General features: G+C 36.8%; 1 protein-coding gene across 1 annotated transcript in view; it reads right to left on the reverse strand.

Moving 5' to 3' along the window:
• Window positions 1–18,108, reverse strand: part of LOC134801652 (paired box protein Pax-5) — a 75,739-nt gene that overhangs the window by 16,908 nt on the left and 40,723 nt on the right. The window contains exon 4 of the mRNA XM_063774271.1: window positions 9,312–9,509. Within this exon, the coding sequence (XP_063630341.1) occupies window positions 9,312–9,509 (198 nt within the window). The remainder of the gene's footprint in view (window positions 1–9,311; window positions 9,510–18,108) is intronic.

Consider the following 18,108-nt stretch of genomic DNA (forward strand, 5'->3'; position numbering starts at 1 on the left):
ATTAAGTATAACCGTAACCACATAATAAATAATAGTACTACCGTACAGAAAGGAAACTTCCTACAAAACCGAAGTTTGACAGCGGTTCAGGGTCGAATGATGCTGTCCCCAGGATACCCTGCGTAGCTATTGAAGTTGTCGCTGTCGCGTTGTTTTGCTATGCTTGCTTCGTGTATGAAAATGGCATTATGAATGTTAAAGTTATATACACTGTCAAGCCATTTCCGTTAGTAGAAAAAAGCAGCAAATTTAAAAAAATGTAGGCGCGAAGAGTTATCGTTCCATAGAAAATTTGAATTTCGCGCCTTTTTTCCTGACTAACTTGTTTGACCGCCTATAAGATGTTTATAGAGTCACTGCTACACTTTATCACTTCAAAGTCGGTGCAAAAGCTAGCTTAGACGGATAACGTAATAAGTAACAAGACTACGAAGTGAAATGAAGTGAACGGCATAAGTCGATTATAGAAATGGCTAAGATACGTTGAGCGACTTAATTATGTAGGTACTACTTAGAGTATCAGTCGAATCAAACCGTCTAGCTTCTGCAAAGGTTGCAAATTCATTAAAATATATCTCTTATTGTGTCCACGAAAAAACTTGTCACACAGATAAATCAAAGCCGTTTCCTATACAATAAAGCACTTGTGGTATGGCAACATTATCACAGAGAATAGGATAAAATATTTGGGCAACTGCAGCGCTGGCAACCCTTCCGCAGGAAGCGGATGTAACCCTTGCTTTTTGCAAATTTATTGTAGACTTTTTACATTTGCTAAAAGGACGGAAGTTGTTATTTGAAAATTGTATTTTGGAAAATTATGCTAATAATACATACCTACGATTACAGGAGTTATCTTTGTAAGGATAAGGGAGTGTTGTGAATAAACTATAATCTTAGTTTTATGCTTAAAATAACTCTAAACCCTGATACCTGGCCCCAATTTCACCACGGTGACAGGTGCGACAATTGTAAAATCACTGTTGCTGACGTCACAGGCATCCATGGGCTACGGTTACCACTTACCATCGGGCAGGCCGTATTTCTGTTTGCCACCATCATTGTATTATTTAAAAAAACTTTATTATATCGGAAAAAAACAGATATTTCTTTTGCGAAGTTTCTGACAATTGTCAAGATTTAGAAGAATTGTAGGTAATTCTTGACAGGGAATGAGTTATGTGTCGGAATTTCGTGACAATTTCTTCGTGACGTTTCTTGTGACAATTGTCATAAACTTAGCAAGAGAAATATCTGTTTTTTTCCGATATAATAAAGTTTTTTTAATAAAACAATGATGGTGGCAAACAGGAATACGGCCCGCCCGATGGTGAGCGGTAACCGTAGCCCATGGATGCCTGTGACGTCAGCAACAGTGATGTTTTACAATTGTCGCACCTGTCACCGTGGTGAAATTGGAGCCTGGTCTACGCTACATGGTTACTTGGAGAATATAACCAAACGGATTAGCCATTAACAGGCGTTCCCCTCTGTCGAAACTATGCCCAATGGTCGTACACATTGTATGTACACGTTTATCTGACATGGCTATTTTTAGGGTTCCGTACCCAAAGGGTAAAACGGGACCCTATTACTAAGACTCCGCTGTCCGTCCATCCGTCCGTCCGTCCGTCCGTCCGTCCGTCTGTCTGTCACCAGGCTGTATCTCACGAACCGTGATAGCTAGACAGTTGAAATTTTCACAGATGATGTATTTCTGTTGCCGCTATAACAACAAATACTAAAAACAGAATAAAATAAAGATTTAAGTGGGGCTCCCAAACAACAAACGTGATTTTTGACCGAAGTTAAGCAACGTCGGGCGGGATCAGTACTTGGATGGGTGACCGTTTTTATAGATAATGGTACGAAACCCTTCGTTTGCGAGTCCGACTCGCATTTGGCCGGTTTTTAAGTTCGCCGTACATTAGACGTGCCTCTCCCCCGCAAAAATCGGCAGACTGTTTTGTACATAAAATTACAGACAAGGCGTCTCCATTTGGCTATATCTTCCAAGCATGGTCATGATAGTATTTTCTGATGTCAAAAGCAACATCACCAATTTTATTTCCTAACCTATTTCACACTGTCATCAAAAAATACCCCACAAAATCATAACCATAAAATCCAAAAAAAAACATTATAAAACTGCCACCCGGCGCTACGTCAAGACATTTTTTAATCGAGCCCACCCGTCCGGTAATTGAGGCTATAATTCCTGGCAACCCCGGTTTGACATTTGAATTTTTGGCGCGCGAATGAAATAATTTGTCGTGCCGGGGATGGAGGGTGTGAATACATTATTGAGACCGTTGGATTATTGTAATTTGACCTTCTATGCACTTTTATAGAAGATCGTGTTATGTGACTTTGAAAATTCTTGCTCGTAATACTATGTGTGGTTTTGATGCTAAACATATTTTATTTTTAAATTAAACCATATTTGTAAATATCTTTAGAAAATGTAACAAGTGTTGGCAATATTATGCCTTTCTTGATCTACTTACAGCTTTCTCTCGCAGCGCATTAGTATTGCCATTCAGCGAGGGAGTGCTGCCAGCATCTTTGGCACAATGCCGCGGGGGCCTTTTTAGGGTTCCGTACCCAAAGGGTAAAACGGGACCCTATTACTAAGACTCCGCTGTCCGTCCGTCCGTCCGTCTGTCACCAGGCTGTATCTCACGAACCGTGATAGCTAGACAGTTGAAATTTTCACAGATGATGTATTTCTGTTGCCGCTATAACAACAAATACTAAAAACAGAATAAAATAAAGATTTAAGTGGGGCTCCCCTACAACAAACGTGATTTTTGACCGAAGTTAAGCAACGTCGGGCGGGGTCAGTACTTGGATGGGTGACCGTTTATTTTTTTTTTGCCGTTTTTTGCATTATGGTACGGAACCCTTCGTGCGCGAGTCCGACTCGCACTTGCCCGGTTTTTTACATTTATTTTAATTTAGATTAGTTTAGTTTCTAATTTTAGTTTTTAATCTTATTGATGTTACCCATTAGACTGCTTTATTTTTGCAGAATAAAAACTTACAATGTTATCTAAATAAGTAAATGTACAAAACACGGTATGAAATCTCGTAGTAACTATAACTATGCTATAATAAAATTATAAATCATTTTTATTTACAGATGTAGTATATAATTGTGTTCCATCGTATTTTCTCGGAAACGTTCGTATTTGTCATGCTATTTCAGTCAACCGTAGAACTTTCTGTACCGATACTGACTCAAATAGCAACACGTTCGTACGTTTCCGTGAAAATACGATGGAAAATAATTATGATCTACATCTGTAGTGCCAAAACACCTACAAGTATTAATTATAAGGTCATGGCGTAATCTATCGAAGTAACTTTCTGTGTCACAATTACCAATAAAGAAAAAGTTGGTTTAATATTATTTTGATATTTTGTATTTCTTACATTCCGTATTCTCCCATCAGCAGCTCTTTCGTCCTGTCAATATTACTGACACTGCTGACATTATTCCAAACTATCCTTCACATACATAACAATAGGCAACGCAACTCTAAAAGCATTTCCAACTTCTCACTTCATGACGACCACGAGCATTACCGGCGCGGGCACGTGGCGGGCACGCGGCGGACGCGCGGCGGACACGTGCTTTGCCGTCGTGTTGGGCAAGCGATGGGCTTCGAATTGACTCTTGACTTTTGGAATTTTGAGTTTTAATTCGATTTTGAGTGTTTGGGATGATCAGATTAGATCAGTGAGTTAAAACATTCTCTGTTATTACTAGCAATGTGCCAAAAGGTTTAGAATATGAGATTTTAGTTTGCTGTGCATGCAATTTTTATGGTGGATATTTAACTTTTATTTAAAAATATAGATAAAAGTTTTATGTAATTTTATTACTTTAATTTATTTAGTTTCTATTGAATTTTAATGTATTTCGTATAATTTTTAGATATATTTATTGAATTTATAAATGTTTTATTCGTGTTGGGATATTAAATAAAATATACAATCATAATACATTAAAGTAACACAGCAAATCGAATATATTTAAAGCTACCTGTGTTTCCCATATATGTAATAGACTGCCTCCATAATCCATTACTTTAAGCAATATTAAGAATGTTTAATCTATATTAAATTACCAATAATAACCCACAATAAACCCAATAAAAGTGCTAATGTAAAACTACTTAAAAACAATATCCATTACTAGCAGAATAAATTTAAAATAACTAGATTTGTACCCCTGTCTACTGATACCGGTAATCCTGCGTTATTGTTCGGTAATGGACTTGAAGCACCCCTGGCGAATAACTCGTGAGTGCCGACCCTAGGGGTGCGCTTGATTTGAGACAATTGTAATGACAGAATGATAGTGTAGGGGGCACTTAAATGTTAGTGTTGAAAGTGGATAGATCAACATGTTAAAAGAACAATACTTTGATAAGATCTGTTTTTTTTTTATGATATAGGAGGCAAAGCAGACGAATAGGGAATATTAGGCAAAGCTCTGCGTAGGTGGCACCACTAGCACATACAGTAAACAAACCTCATTGACATCATCAATGACATGTCATCACTAGGTCAATCACATGGCCTACCGTGAAACACGACAACCGAAAGTTCGGTTTCTGCCTCTCTATCACTCTTGCTTATTCGATCGATAGAGAGGCAGATAAAGAAATTTCGATTTTCGCTTTTCGCGGTAGGCCACCTGTAAACAAACCGCCTAGGTGCATCAATGTCATTGTGAACACTCGTGAAAAAACTGTTTAAGGCGTAGTATGTATAAGTTACTCTATGGTTTACTAAACAAATTAGTGCTGCACTCTGGCGGCAGAACATTGCAGTAATACTCCCCATTATCTGATGGTAAGCAATTACCGTCCCCATGGACACCTGACATACCAGAGTTGCAAGTGCGTTACCGGCGTTTAAAATGGAAGTACATAGCTCTTTTCTTCTCTCTGTCTTATCTTTTCTACTTTTTGTCTTGTGTCCGTATTTTATCGGTGTTGTCATGTTTTTATCCAATTCACCACTTTGGGCAAGACTCGAACTCGCGGCCTTTTAGAATACCGGTCAAAAAGGCCTCCCTGTTCTAAGGCGGGTAAACAAAAGAAAGGAATTGAGAAATTCGCCAGCTTTTGGTAAACTTCGGTAGCTCAGTTGGTTGGTTGGTTGGTGTTGGTATATTTGTTCCTGAGTCATGGAAGTTTTCTATGTATTTAAGTATTTGTATATTATATTTATCGTTATGAGCACAACACAAGCTTTCTTGAGCTAACCGTGGGACTTAGTCAATTTGTGTAAGAATGACCTTACAATATTTATTTATTTAATACCGATTAGCGAATTTCACCATCCTTTGAATTTTATAAGTTTAAACTTTCTGACGTATGTGCATGGTAAAACAGAAAGTTTACAACACAATCGCCACATGATTACCGCACCTGTCAAGTGTCCAATCTAACCCCACTTGAAACTGTCAGATACCGCGATTAATAAACGGTAGCATGTAATCCGGTAAACTAATATCGGCAGGTATCTTATTACCGGTTTATCTTATCTTATCTTCGTTGCATGTAATTAGAGATTTGTTTTGACGACACTAGTTTATGGCAGGATAATGTGATAAATGATAAAGCTATAGAACCATCGCATATGTAATTTGTGACGTTTTCTATGAAAAAGGACCTTATTGTCGATGGCGCTTACGTTATTATTAACGATGCTCCGATATAAATACAATGCCGCGCACCGCTTTGCGGCGTAAGTTCCATCGACAATAAGGTCCCTTTTCATAGATAATGCCCCATTCGACGGTAAAAATATTCATAGACGTCTACAGATGTGCATATTGTTTCCCATCGTACTTTCTCGGAAACGTTCGTATTTGTCATGCTACCTCAGTCAACCTCAGTACTTTTTGTACCGAGACTGACTGAAATAGCAAGACACCTTCCTATGTTTCCGTGAAAATAGGATAGAAAATAATTATGGATTACAACTGTAGCTTGCTTGGAAGTAGCCTTTCAGTTTCCTGTTTCAGCATGACTTGCAAAAAAAAACCGGCCAAGTGCGAGTCGGACTCGCGTTTCAAGGGTTCCGTACATTAAGTCCGACTCACGCTTGACTGCACATTTCTTTTAGGTTTTCTTGTCATCTATAGGTAAAGAACTATTTCGTGTATTTTTTTCAAAATTTTAGGCCCAATAGTTTCGGAGATAAAGGGGTGGAATAGTCATTTTTTGGCTATTATCTTAAATAACTTCTAAAATATGTATTTAAAAATTATAAAAAAAAATATTTGAAATTCTCAAAATGAACTCTTTCATTTGATATATAACACAATATAGTTTGAAAAACTTTATTTTTTAACTTTCTCATTTACCCCCCAAAAGTGGCCCCCATGTTTAAAATTCATTTGTTTTCGTTACATGTCCATCTTTGGGTCACTAATTTACATATGTGTACCAAATTTCAATTTAATTGGTTCAGTAGTTAACTAGGCTGTGACAGACGGACAGACAGACGCACGAGTGATCCTATACGGGTTCCGTTTTCTCCTTTTGAGGTACGGAAGTTACGGAACCCTAAAAAGGAATGGTTAAATGAGAACTAGGCAAGCCGGTATGGATAGCCTATGGACACCCGGCCCGCCGGTAACAACAGATCGTTTTTGCGACTACAAAATGTATTACTATGTCATCTCTCTCTTGTTGCTTCTACACTGGACAAAGTTTCTTCAATATTCTGCCATCAATGCCTATTGAGTGATTGCTCTAACTCTCTCATGCCCATTAAGAGGAAAGGGGACGATCGATTTTCCATACAAACGTATTCCTCATTTTTCTCCCTGGATATTGACATTATGGAAAATGTATTTTGCAAAAATAATTTCAAAAATGTTAATATCCAGAGAGGAAAATGGGAAATTCGTTTGTATGGAGAAACGGGTTCGAGGCGGTCGTCCCCTTTCGAAAGTGCTTACTCTCACCATTCGATTCCCATAATAAATATAAAATATTGGCTCCAATCCTAAGAAACACTTAATATTAACCAATATCTTGATTGATTTACTAATCGAAAAACCCTGTACTTTTCCCTACGTAAACTCATAGGCAAAAAACTTTATATGATTATTATGGGTATTCGCAATAATTCAATGGTACGGGGGATGTCCGGTGCGCGCGGAGCACGTGTCCCTGCTTCCGGTGACGCCATCTTTGTTCCCCCACCCGTTTCCGGTACGCACTTCGCGTCACGCAACCCCTTGTGCGGGGCCAGGAAACAGGCGAATGGCGCAGCATCCGAGGAATATTTTTGTTTTATAATGTCATGTTAATGCTATTTTAAAATCGCACTTATAACTCATTCTAAACGGGTTACTGAAGTAGTTTTTCTCCCAGTCGAAAATTAAAAAAACCTTGGCTATCAAAGAGACCCTTAGTTTGACACTAAGGCCCACTGGCACCAGCCCACAAACCCGGGTTCCCAGTTAAACCTGGTTACCATGGTTACCAGTAGAATTTGACACTGGGTTAACGGTTTAACCGCTTAACCCCGGTTTAGGGGGATGGTGCAAGTGGCGCTCATCAGTATTGTTTAAAAGACTGGCGAGCTACCTATACAATCATTTGACGGAATGCTCTAAAGGCAAAAATATGTTTTCCTGATCATATTTATGATCAAATTATAAAAACTATTTTTAGCTTTAGATATTAAAATACCTAACCTATGTCGCTGGCCAGAACATAAAATTCGATCATTTAATGAAATGCCAATATATAATTTATTCACTCCATGATATGGTTAGGTTACGGTGACTTTTCATGATGTGGCAGACATAATTTCATGAAATGATTGCCACATCATGAAATGATCAATTCTAAGACCAGCCGGCGTATTATGGATGGCTTTATCATCTTATCCACGTGATAAAATAACTGTCACTTTTTAACACCGTGGATTAGAAAGTGACGGACACCGTTTTATCACGCTGTCTCGTAGACAAGAACGACCATCATACCCGTGTGTACTGGCCACGATACCTAGGTACATAAAAGTGTCATTCATATCATAAACAACCAATGTAAATTGATGTTAAAGCCATCATTAAACGTAGTAAAAGATAATTCACATAAAATTCTGCTGATTCATCCAAGTATCCAAATTAATAATGTCATTTCATGGCCACACTCAATAACTCTTCCAAGCACTATTCAATCGTGCAAAACTAAACCTTATACCACCACAAAAAGAGTCGAAATTACAATAAGCATCTCCGGAAAAGTTTCTGAAAGGGAGTGGTCTGAATGTTTTCCTTTATCTATTCCGTAGGTATTTTGCTTAAGATGTCTGTTTTGTCTTTACGATGGAAGAGTATTTTGTGTTAGAAAATAGTAGGAAAAGTTTAGTTGGAAACGCTTTTGTGCTTTCAATCAATGTTGTAGGAATACGTAGGTAAAGGGGAATGTTAGAAACTATTTGTAAGGAAATTCTCGTTAAAGTTATATCGGCATATGTTTAATGCGTATTCTCGCTCTTGTACGCCGCGATGGCGTCGACCACTAGACAGTGGCGTGGCGACTTTGGGCTTTAAGACTTGTTTTTAGAGTTCCGTACCCAAAGGGTAAAAACGGGACCCTATTACTACTGACTTCGCTGTCCATCTGTCCGTCTGTCCGTCCGTCCGTCCGTCTGTCTGTCACCAGGCTGTAACTCTTGAACCGTGATAGCTATAGTTGAAATTTTCACAGATGATGTATTTCTGTTGCCGCTATAACAACAAATACGAAAACAAAATAAAATAATAAGTGTGGCTCCCATACAACAAACGTAATTTTTTTTCCGTTTTTTGCGTAATGGCACGGAACCCTTCGTGCGAGTCCGACACGCACTTGGCTGGTTTTTTCACAGTCGCAAAATGAGATTTTTCCCAAACTTCCACACATTAGACCTACTAATCCTACTATATTATTATTTATTAGTTTTCACGGAAAACTTACCAATTCAATTAAGTGGGTAGGTACTCCAACTTTTTCACGAAATCTCGATGCTGACCTATTAAAAAACAATGACGATTGTGTAATAAAAGAGTTCTAGAAAGATATATTTAGAAACTTACCTATCGATACCAGAAACAGACGGGACATTACCTTGACTGCAGATCCCTTCACTGAGCAGCCGGTCCCTTATTTCCCATGCGAACATGGTTGGGTTCTCTCTTGTACGCCGCGATGGCGTCCACCACTAATACCGTAGCTCTTTAGGCTTTAACTTTTTAAATAGTTTTAGAAAAAGATGGAGAAACTTACCTATTGATACTAGAAACAGACGGCACATTGTCCTGGCTACAGATCCCTTCACTGAGCAGCCGGTCCCGTATCTCCCACGCGAACATGGTCGGGTTCTCCCTCTTGTACGCTGCGATGGCGTCGACCACTGGCGGCGTGGCGACTTTGGGCTTCGAGCCACCGATCACGCCAGCTTTGAAGCTGCCGGTTTCGTAGTACCTGGGGATAAAAAAGGAGTTTGAATATAATTAATACTCTAAATATACTGTAAGCAAAGTATTTTAAGATCTGATTGAAATGTATTCTGGCAAGTAAATATTTCTATTTCAAAATTGAAGGTGTTTAAAAAAAGTCTGAATATAAACCAGAGCAGCTGTGTAGCTTGAGATCTCTGCTGTGTTTTTAGGGTTCCATACCTCAAAAGGAGAAAACGGAACTGACGGTTTTAATTTAAAAAGTTTTTATGACACATCGTGATAGATTGTCCATCTGCAAATATAATACTTAATATTTATTCCATTATAAATCCTAAATTTATACTTTCTTTACTAAGATACCTTAAAAACCTGTACTAACACCATGAACTCTCAAAATACTGTGCTTACACTTAAACTAATTTTAAACAACATTTAGAAATGCACAAATGGTATCTAAAAGTTTGATTATGATATTGAATTCAACAATAATTCAATTTTTGGTTATTTTAATTAGTCCAATATTTTGTTTTTAGTTATTTTAGTTAGTGAAATGTAAATTTGTTACATAATTTTGGTGAATAAACGATTTGTATTTGTATAACTTCATCTTGCACTTGACATTCAAATTATCCTTCCTTCGGTACTTAAAAAAACAATCACTAAACACAAATCACCTTCACAAAATCACACAAAAATCACTCTCACACAAAATCACACCATATTGCACACCCCAGTCCCAAATCAACCATAAAGTGACCCCCCTTACTCAGGACTAGTCAGGACATTCCCGATACAATGTCACTCCCCTCCCATGAGACGTGGCATTACGACTGACGAAAATTAAATTCTGTGCTCAATAAAATAATGGGACTGTATTATGACAATTTAATTAGTTGGACACCCTACCCTTTGGGTTCGATGATTTATTTGAAGCGTTGTTTTGTGATTTATTGATAATTTGAATTTTGCGAGCTGTTTGTTTCGTGTAATTGGTTTATTTTGTATTTTTGACGTGGTGCAATATTTTACTGTAAGATTTATCAAGTGTCGTTGGAATTGAATTTATATGACACAGTATAAACATTAATAACTGAGGTGTGGATAAAATTGTAGGACCAGAAGAAGACTTCTCTATCGGTATTTATGTTTCTCAAATCTCCCTTCATTCATATCATACTTGCAAATTAATAAATCGATTATGTAGCAAAATAAATTATTTTCTAGTGGTGGGCGTATTAAATACCTGGCATACGTACCTATAATTTATACCAGTATGCCAATATTTAAATTGATGCTTTTGAATTTTGATGATGCTGCTTGACTGACAATATTTTTATTTTAACTAATTCCATACAGGTATAATTTCAGGCATTTCTTAATTTTGAATAGCTTATCATGCCATGACAGCTCTATCTCTAACAAGACTTAAAACGCATAATGACGAAATAACAAAAAAGCTTTAAACTCTAGGGTTTTGTATACGTATTTAATTACACAAACTTAAAAATGCCGGAAAGACTAGTCCTTCCGTGACCTCAGCTGGTGCAACTCTGGCTGGTGAATTTAAGGTAAAAACAATAAGTTTATATCGCAATAGACCCATTTGTGTAATTAAATATGACCAAAAAGCTTTTACTATTAACTCTAACAGACAATAAATACCTACCATAGATAAATACTCCTGTACGGCTACCACCAGTTTTGACATTGACATAACGCTCACGTTTAAGTAACTTACTTTCTATGCATCTCGCTCGTACTCGCATATGCGAGCAATAGTGGAAGCGAGATGTACAGAAAGTAAATTACGTAGACGTGAGCGTTATGTCAATGTTAAAACTGATGGTAGAGGCTCTGGATCTTCCAGAGTTTCATGTGGCTAACTGTACTAAACCAATACTCCCAATAGTTTTTCGATTACATTAACCAGATACTCGAACTAAAGCCATTTTAAAGTGCATTCAATTTGAGAACATTAGATCTACTTGAGCACATTATTTCAAGCCCCATTCACACACAAAAAACACCTTTATCCTAATAACCCTAAGGTTTATATTAGCATTCAATTTGACAGCATTAGATCTACTTGAGCACATTATTTCAAGCCCGATTCACACACAAAAAACACCTTTATCGTAATATCTTTAAGGTATATATTGCAGATTGTTGGTAGTGGATATTGTCCCCTAGTCCTATGGGAATAAGATCGATCTATGCTTGTTTGTTTCACACATAACTGATGATCAGGGGTGTGATGTTGGAAACTACTCTTTTAGATGTAGCACTACTGTTAATAAACTGCTCTATAAGTGTATTGATTATATCATTAGTATCATTACTAGCGACCCGCCCCGGCTGCGCACGGGTTACACAAAACCGTAACATATTATACACCTAAACCTTCCTCAAGAATCACTCTATTGATAGGTGAAAACCGCATGAAAATCCATTCAGTAGTTTTAGAGTTTATCGCGAACATACATACACACAGACATACGATTATACTAGATTAGCGTCCCGCCCCGGCTGCGCACAGGTTACACAAAACCGTATCAAATTATACACCTAAACCTTTCTCAAGAATCACTCTATTGATATGTGAAGACCGCATGAAAACCCGTTCAGTAGTTTTTGAGTTTATCGCGAACAAACATACAAATACACAAACAGAGAGACGCGGCGGGGAACTTTGTTTTATAAGGTGTAGTGATTTATGGTGCCTATCACATCAGAAAAAATCGATACACAATATTTTAATTAAAACATACACATCCAAAATATATAAATATATTCGTAGGCTACTTATTAATCCTAAAATTACTTATTCGTACAAACGCAAAACCACTAATCTAATTAATCTATCAAAAACCAGCCCAAATAAGATTAAAAATACGCACTTAACCAATTTATTGTACAGGCGTGTGCACGAGTGTTTAGTGGACAGAAGCCGAGATAAGCCCATTACAAGTGTGATGGCACCCTTAATACAGCGGCGCACGAAAGTGGTTTAGTGGGGCCGATTCTCTCTGAACAATTCGATATGGTCCTCATTTTATTTTGATGCGATCTTGACCGTGAGTACTAATAAGCGTCAGCGGCTCATGATGATTGGTGCTGAGTAAATGCAATTAGGAGTGCTCTTACAAGGCATTTATATCGCACTAAGTCACATGCACCCGCCGCCAAAAAGCCGGTCCCATACAAGTCATACAACCGAAGTTATTACGCTCTCATTGAATATAAATATAAAATATTATTGACATTAAAGGTTGTCTGGAAGAGATCGCTTTTTAGCGATAAGACCGCCTGTTGTGACCTAGTCTTATGCTTGTATTTCGCTTTTTGTATTTTTTTTTAACTTTATGGTGCAATAAAGAATATGTACTTGAATATAATATTTACTGTGTGGCAAAAAAAAACTGTAAAAATGTATTCGTTTAACTAGCGACCCGCCCCGGCTTCGCACAGGTTACACAACACCTTAACAAATTATACACCTAAACCTTCCTCAAGAATCACTCTATTGATAGGTGAAAACCGCATGAGAATCCGTTCAGTAGTTTTCGAGTTTATCGCGAACATACATACACACAAACAGACAGACGCGGCGGGGGATTTTGTTTTCTAGGGTGTAGTAGTGATTCGTATAACGGTTATTTTACCTAGGTTTAGGGTATTTGACTTTATTTAAAATAAATTAATTTACACCATGCGTGAAATAAAGCATCCGAAGATTAATAGAGAAACGTAGACAGCAGTTATTTTTAGACACAATTTCTATTTTAAAAGCCGTATAAAACTATAAAGAGTAATTTGATTGTGTTTCATATAAATTCCATAGTAGCAAAATCGTTTTGACAATTTGAAAAAAGAAAGAGATTTGAGTCAAATGCCCTATTGTAATATTTCGTTAATTTTAAATATTATAAAGAAGATTATGAACATTAAAAAAAGTTTACTGATTGTTTTTGTCAATATTGACGAAATTAAACACTTGTACAGACGAGTATCCAGGGTTCGATAGTATACAGCCCCCAGGGACATTAATGTGGAGGGTCCCGTAGTGATCCCTGTTTTAAAGTTCTACAGGGACGCCGCTCTACGAGTGTACACTCTGTGCACTGTAGCAAACTGAAAGAGCATTGGTAAATTGTTTTCTTCTATAATTTTAATGATAGTCGAGAAGTTGCAAACTATAAAAATCCCTATTATATTAATATTATAAATCAGATATTTACTTAAGAGCCCATCACTAGCGCCACTGCTAAATAATCGTGATTATTTAAAAACGAAAGATATTTTAAAAAGGGGGCCACTACTTACTGTATTTTGTATTTAAGTACCTGAATACATCAAACTAGTTTTTATGTTGCTGGATTAAGTTATAATTCAGTTGCACGCCTTACATAGATAAGTATCTACAAGAAAAGATCTTAAATCAGTTTAAGCACATACATTTGATTACATAGTCTAATAATCTGATGCAATGCCTTTAAGTTTCTATACTAGAATGTTAAGCATTCAAGGCGTAACAGGCATATCTATTTATAACCATCTTTATTCTAATAACGATTACCTTGGCTTATTCGTCTGCTGTTTTTAGTGCAATATTTCGTGACTACTTTGAAAAAAACTCGTATCTTGTTCTGTGAATCAAAGGAAAAATGTGGTAACTATGTATGGGATGCACACAGTTACCTACTGCGTTTCAATTTTGAGTAACAGTGTGAGATACGAAGTTTTTTCAAAATAGTGCCGATATTTAATAATATAGTATCGAGAATGTATGCAATTTCATCAAAGCTTTTATCTTCACCGAAGGCCAACTAATAAAATTCAAATAACTTATCCTTACGAGCCTAGGTTTGAACCCTGGACCTCCAGTTCAAAAGCCTAAGTTAGATTTTCAACCAAATCAATATTTTCTTTTTCTTATCAAACTAAATTGTATACCTATCTTGGTAAATCGGAAAATTTGCATAATTTAAACCGCAGTTTCACAAATCCAGTGCAATGCCTAACTAGACCTAGGTTAGTGATATAAAATGGAACGTACCTAGCTACGCCCGGCTGCGCGCAGGCGCGCCCGCCCATCGGAGCACTACCGACAAATAGAAACTTTAACATCTATGAAAATAGGTTGTTCTCCTACTAGTCAAATCAGTTGCTTTTTTAGAACCGTTAAAACGGTTTGCTAATATGGAATATATATGAAACATTACACAATGATGTCACGGTCAACAAAATTTAAATTCATATCCGATTTATTAAATAGAACTTGTGTTTAAAAATTGTAATTGCTATTTATCTTTGTTTTTCTAATAATTATCTGGTGCTTTATTTTATAAATATAGCCATCTCTTTGATTGCTATTTTTATTACGTGTTTGATAGTTTCAAGAAATGTTTCTTAATAGTGGCATTTCTGCAACTTTTTTGTGCTGTTAAGAGTTACAGTATCATCGTCTCTCATTTTGGGTTAATCATTAATGAATAGGTATTGATGAGAATATAGGTAACATTACAAGTTCGTACCTATTGCTTTGAGCAAAAGTGGTTTAATAATTCTTATGAGAAAGTAATTGCAATTTTTCGCAAACATATGTAATGCGGAAATGTGTATCATTCAAAAAAACTAGTGGTAAATATCAGTCTTACACTACGAAAAACACGCCAATAAAATGGTTTCTGCTGTGACTGCTTTTAATATTCAGTCCTGTACTGTTTTTCCTTTATTAAGAATTGCAATGAAGAGTATTCATACCAAAATATTAGTATGCTTATCCGCGAAAAAAGAGAGTTTGTTTTTCGCGGATAAGCAAAGTAATATTTTGGTATGAATTAATATGGATATCCGCAAAGTAACGCCTGATTCTATTCATTAATGAAAAGTATTTCCATAATGAAGGTATTTTAATGGTTACATAGTCTCAAAATTAACCTTAACATTGAACTGACATCAATAACCAATCAACGGAACCCGCCGACAATTTGTCGGCCATGCTCGACATATTGCCGATCAGATAAAGGGCCTAGTCGGAGCTTACACAGCATCGGGGATTATTGGCTTACGTCGGTCGGCGATGCTTTGCAACCTTGAATATTATTGAATTTATATTAACTCACATTTATAGACGGGTCTATCGCGAATTTAACGAAACGTCGAAACGTCGGTAAATACAGGTAATAAAATAAATTTGATAGACCCGTCTATAAAAGTGAGTTAATATGTGTTCATAACGCGAAAGTTGTAAATATTGTATGATTGAATTACAATATAAAGTGCATGGAATTTTCGTGGTACAAGAATTTTGAGTTGGAGATTGCTCCACCGACAAGAGCACAGCTCTTAAATATAAAGAAGAAGAAGAAGAAGAAGAATTTTTACATACAAAACTATTATTCTCTCTATTTTCTTCGTCTAAAATATTTAGCAACGAAAATCAAACATATATATATTTTAAGGATGACTCAGGCTAGACCGGGCCGGGCCCGGGCCGGAGCTTCCAGCGCTTCATTTTTATGGAAAGCACCACGTGATCACCGATCAGCCGTCATAGAAAATGACATGTCGGACGCCTCGGTTCATGCCAAGTTTATTTAATTTATTTATTTAAAACTTTATTGCACAATATAACAAATAAAGTACAAATGGCGGACTTAATGCCTAATGCTCTACCAGAAACAGTAGTAGGTGCAGGCATTAAACAAAATAAAAGCAGAATAGGTAACTTAAATAAAACATATAGCGATAAATACTTAATACACACTAACGAAAATAAACTTACATAAATAAACTTACATAAATAAACTTACATAGTTAAATGTAATTTTAAAATGAGAGCGTAACTTCTATGTATGGGACGGCTTTTTGGCGACGGGTTCGTGTGATCTTAAAAGCTTGTATGAGTAAAACAGATACAGAACAGATAGCCCCATGCACAAAGCGTGCATGGAAACAGAGGAATCAAAGAATTAACTAGACTGTAAATAGGTAGAAGTAACAGGAACAAATACCTAGGTATAGTAGGTACTCTGTGCACACTAAAAGAGGAAGTTAGCAACCTGAAGACATAGCTAAGTAGGAGGAGCTGAGGGGTTAGAGTAGCGCTACCTCGTTTGCTGCAAAATAGTCTCAATCACAATGGTTGTCGATTTGCGGAATATGCCCAGAAAAACTACCTAACTAGACTTAGACCAAGACAAGTCTGCAACGATCAACGTCATAATTTCATAGAAGTTTGACGTTTAAAATAATACTTGCACTGCGTGTGCTGTCAAAATCATTGCAGACTTGTCTTAGTCTAACTCTAAGGCAAGCCAGCATGAAAAACAAAAGTTGAACAGGAAACTGTGATGCGGTGTTTTGAATGCAGTTAAAATGATGCCAAAATGATTGTTTCAATGTATAAAATACAGTTTATGACATCACTTGGAACACGGTTAACAGACCGGATATACTGCAGACTGCAGCAAATTGATATTGCTAGATACAAACATAATTTATCTAGCTGTAAAAGTTATAAATTGTTACAATAAAATACATTGTTGTCAGCCTTATCACAAAAGTCTCAGAACAGCATCCCTTCATATTACCTATTAAGAACCTATTTCATGGAACCTTGTTGATATCTCGTAGGTACGAGAAATAGAAATTTATTATAAAAAATGTTACAGATTAGAATCATTCATCAAGTTCAGATTAGATTCAATCAAGTCATGTGACGAGAAAGGTATTACAAATGAACGTGGAGGGAGGTACGAGGAAAGGAAAACCGAGGAAAAGGTGGATGGACTGTGTGGATGGAGATACTGATGAAATGACGGGCGACAGAGAGGTATGGAAGAGAAAGACATGCTGCGCCGACCCCAAGTGAATGGGACAAGGGCAAGAGAATGATGATGATGACAGATTAGAATTATTCATGATGTGTAGAACTCCAAAATTTACAAGTTAACTATACCTATTTAACCTTTCATATGTGTGTAATGGTCATAAACCGTGGGTTCATATCTCGGCTGTGCTGTATAGAGCGGAAAAAATGGTTCTCGATCAAAATGCAAAAGATTGTGGCCTCGGATGTCCAATTCCTCGAATGTCCACTATGACTAAACATTCGGTCAAGAAACTTGTCCAGATATGGACACGGACAGGACGAAACACGGAGTGTAACACCTCCTGCCTGAAATATATCTAAGTAGGTACTCTGATGCTACGAGTGTGCTGCTGTAATATGTTTGCACTAAGCAACAAGAAAATCATTTCTAGATCAAATAAAACGAAATCAAATCCAAACTAACACATAAATGAAAGTAGTTCACCTCCTGTCCGTATAATTGCCTGTTTTTCTGGTCATATACTACCACAGTCTGCATAGAAATATGGTTTTTAACACTTGAGTAGTAAGGCTGGTTTTTGATTGGGGTAAAAAGCGACGCGGGCGCAGAAAGCGTGTCCATTATACACTTCCGCTCATGTAGAGTGTATTGTACGTCCGTATGAACTACGATTGTTTCATTATTATTATGTATCTAAATTGTGACTGCCCTTTAAGATACCACTTGTTGTTATATTATTTCTCTTTGTTTTTATAGGTACATACTAAACAAATGCGTCATATA

This window comes from Cydia splendana, chromosome 22, assembly GCF_910591565.1.
Source record: "Cydia splendana chromosome 22, ilCydSple1.2, whole genome shotgun sequence".
NCBI classification, from domain to species: Eukaryota; Metazoa; Arthropoda; class Insecta; order Lepidoptera; family Tortricidae; genus Cydia; species Cydia splendana.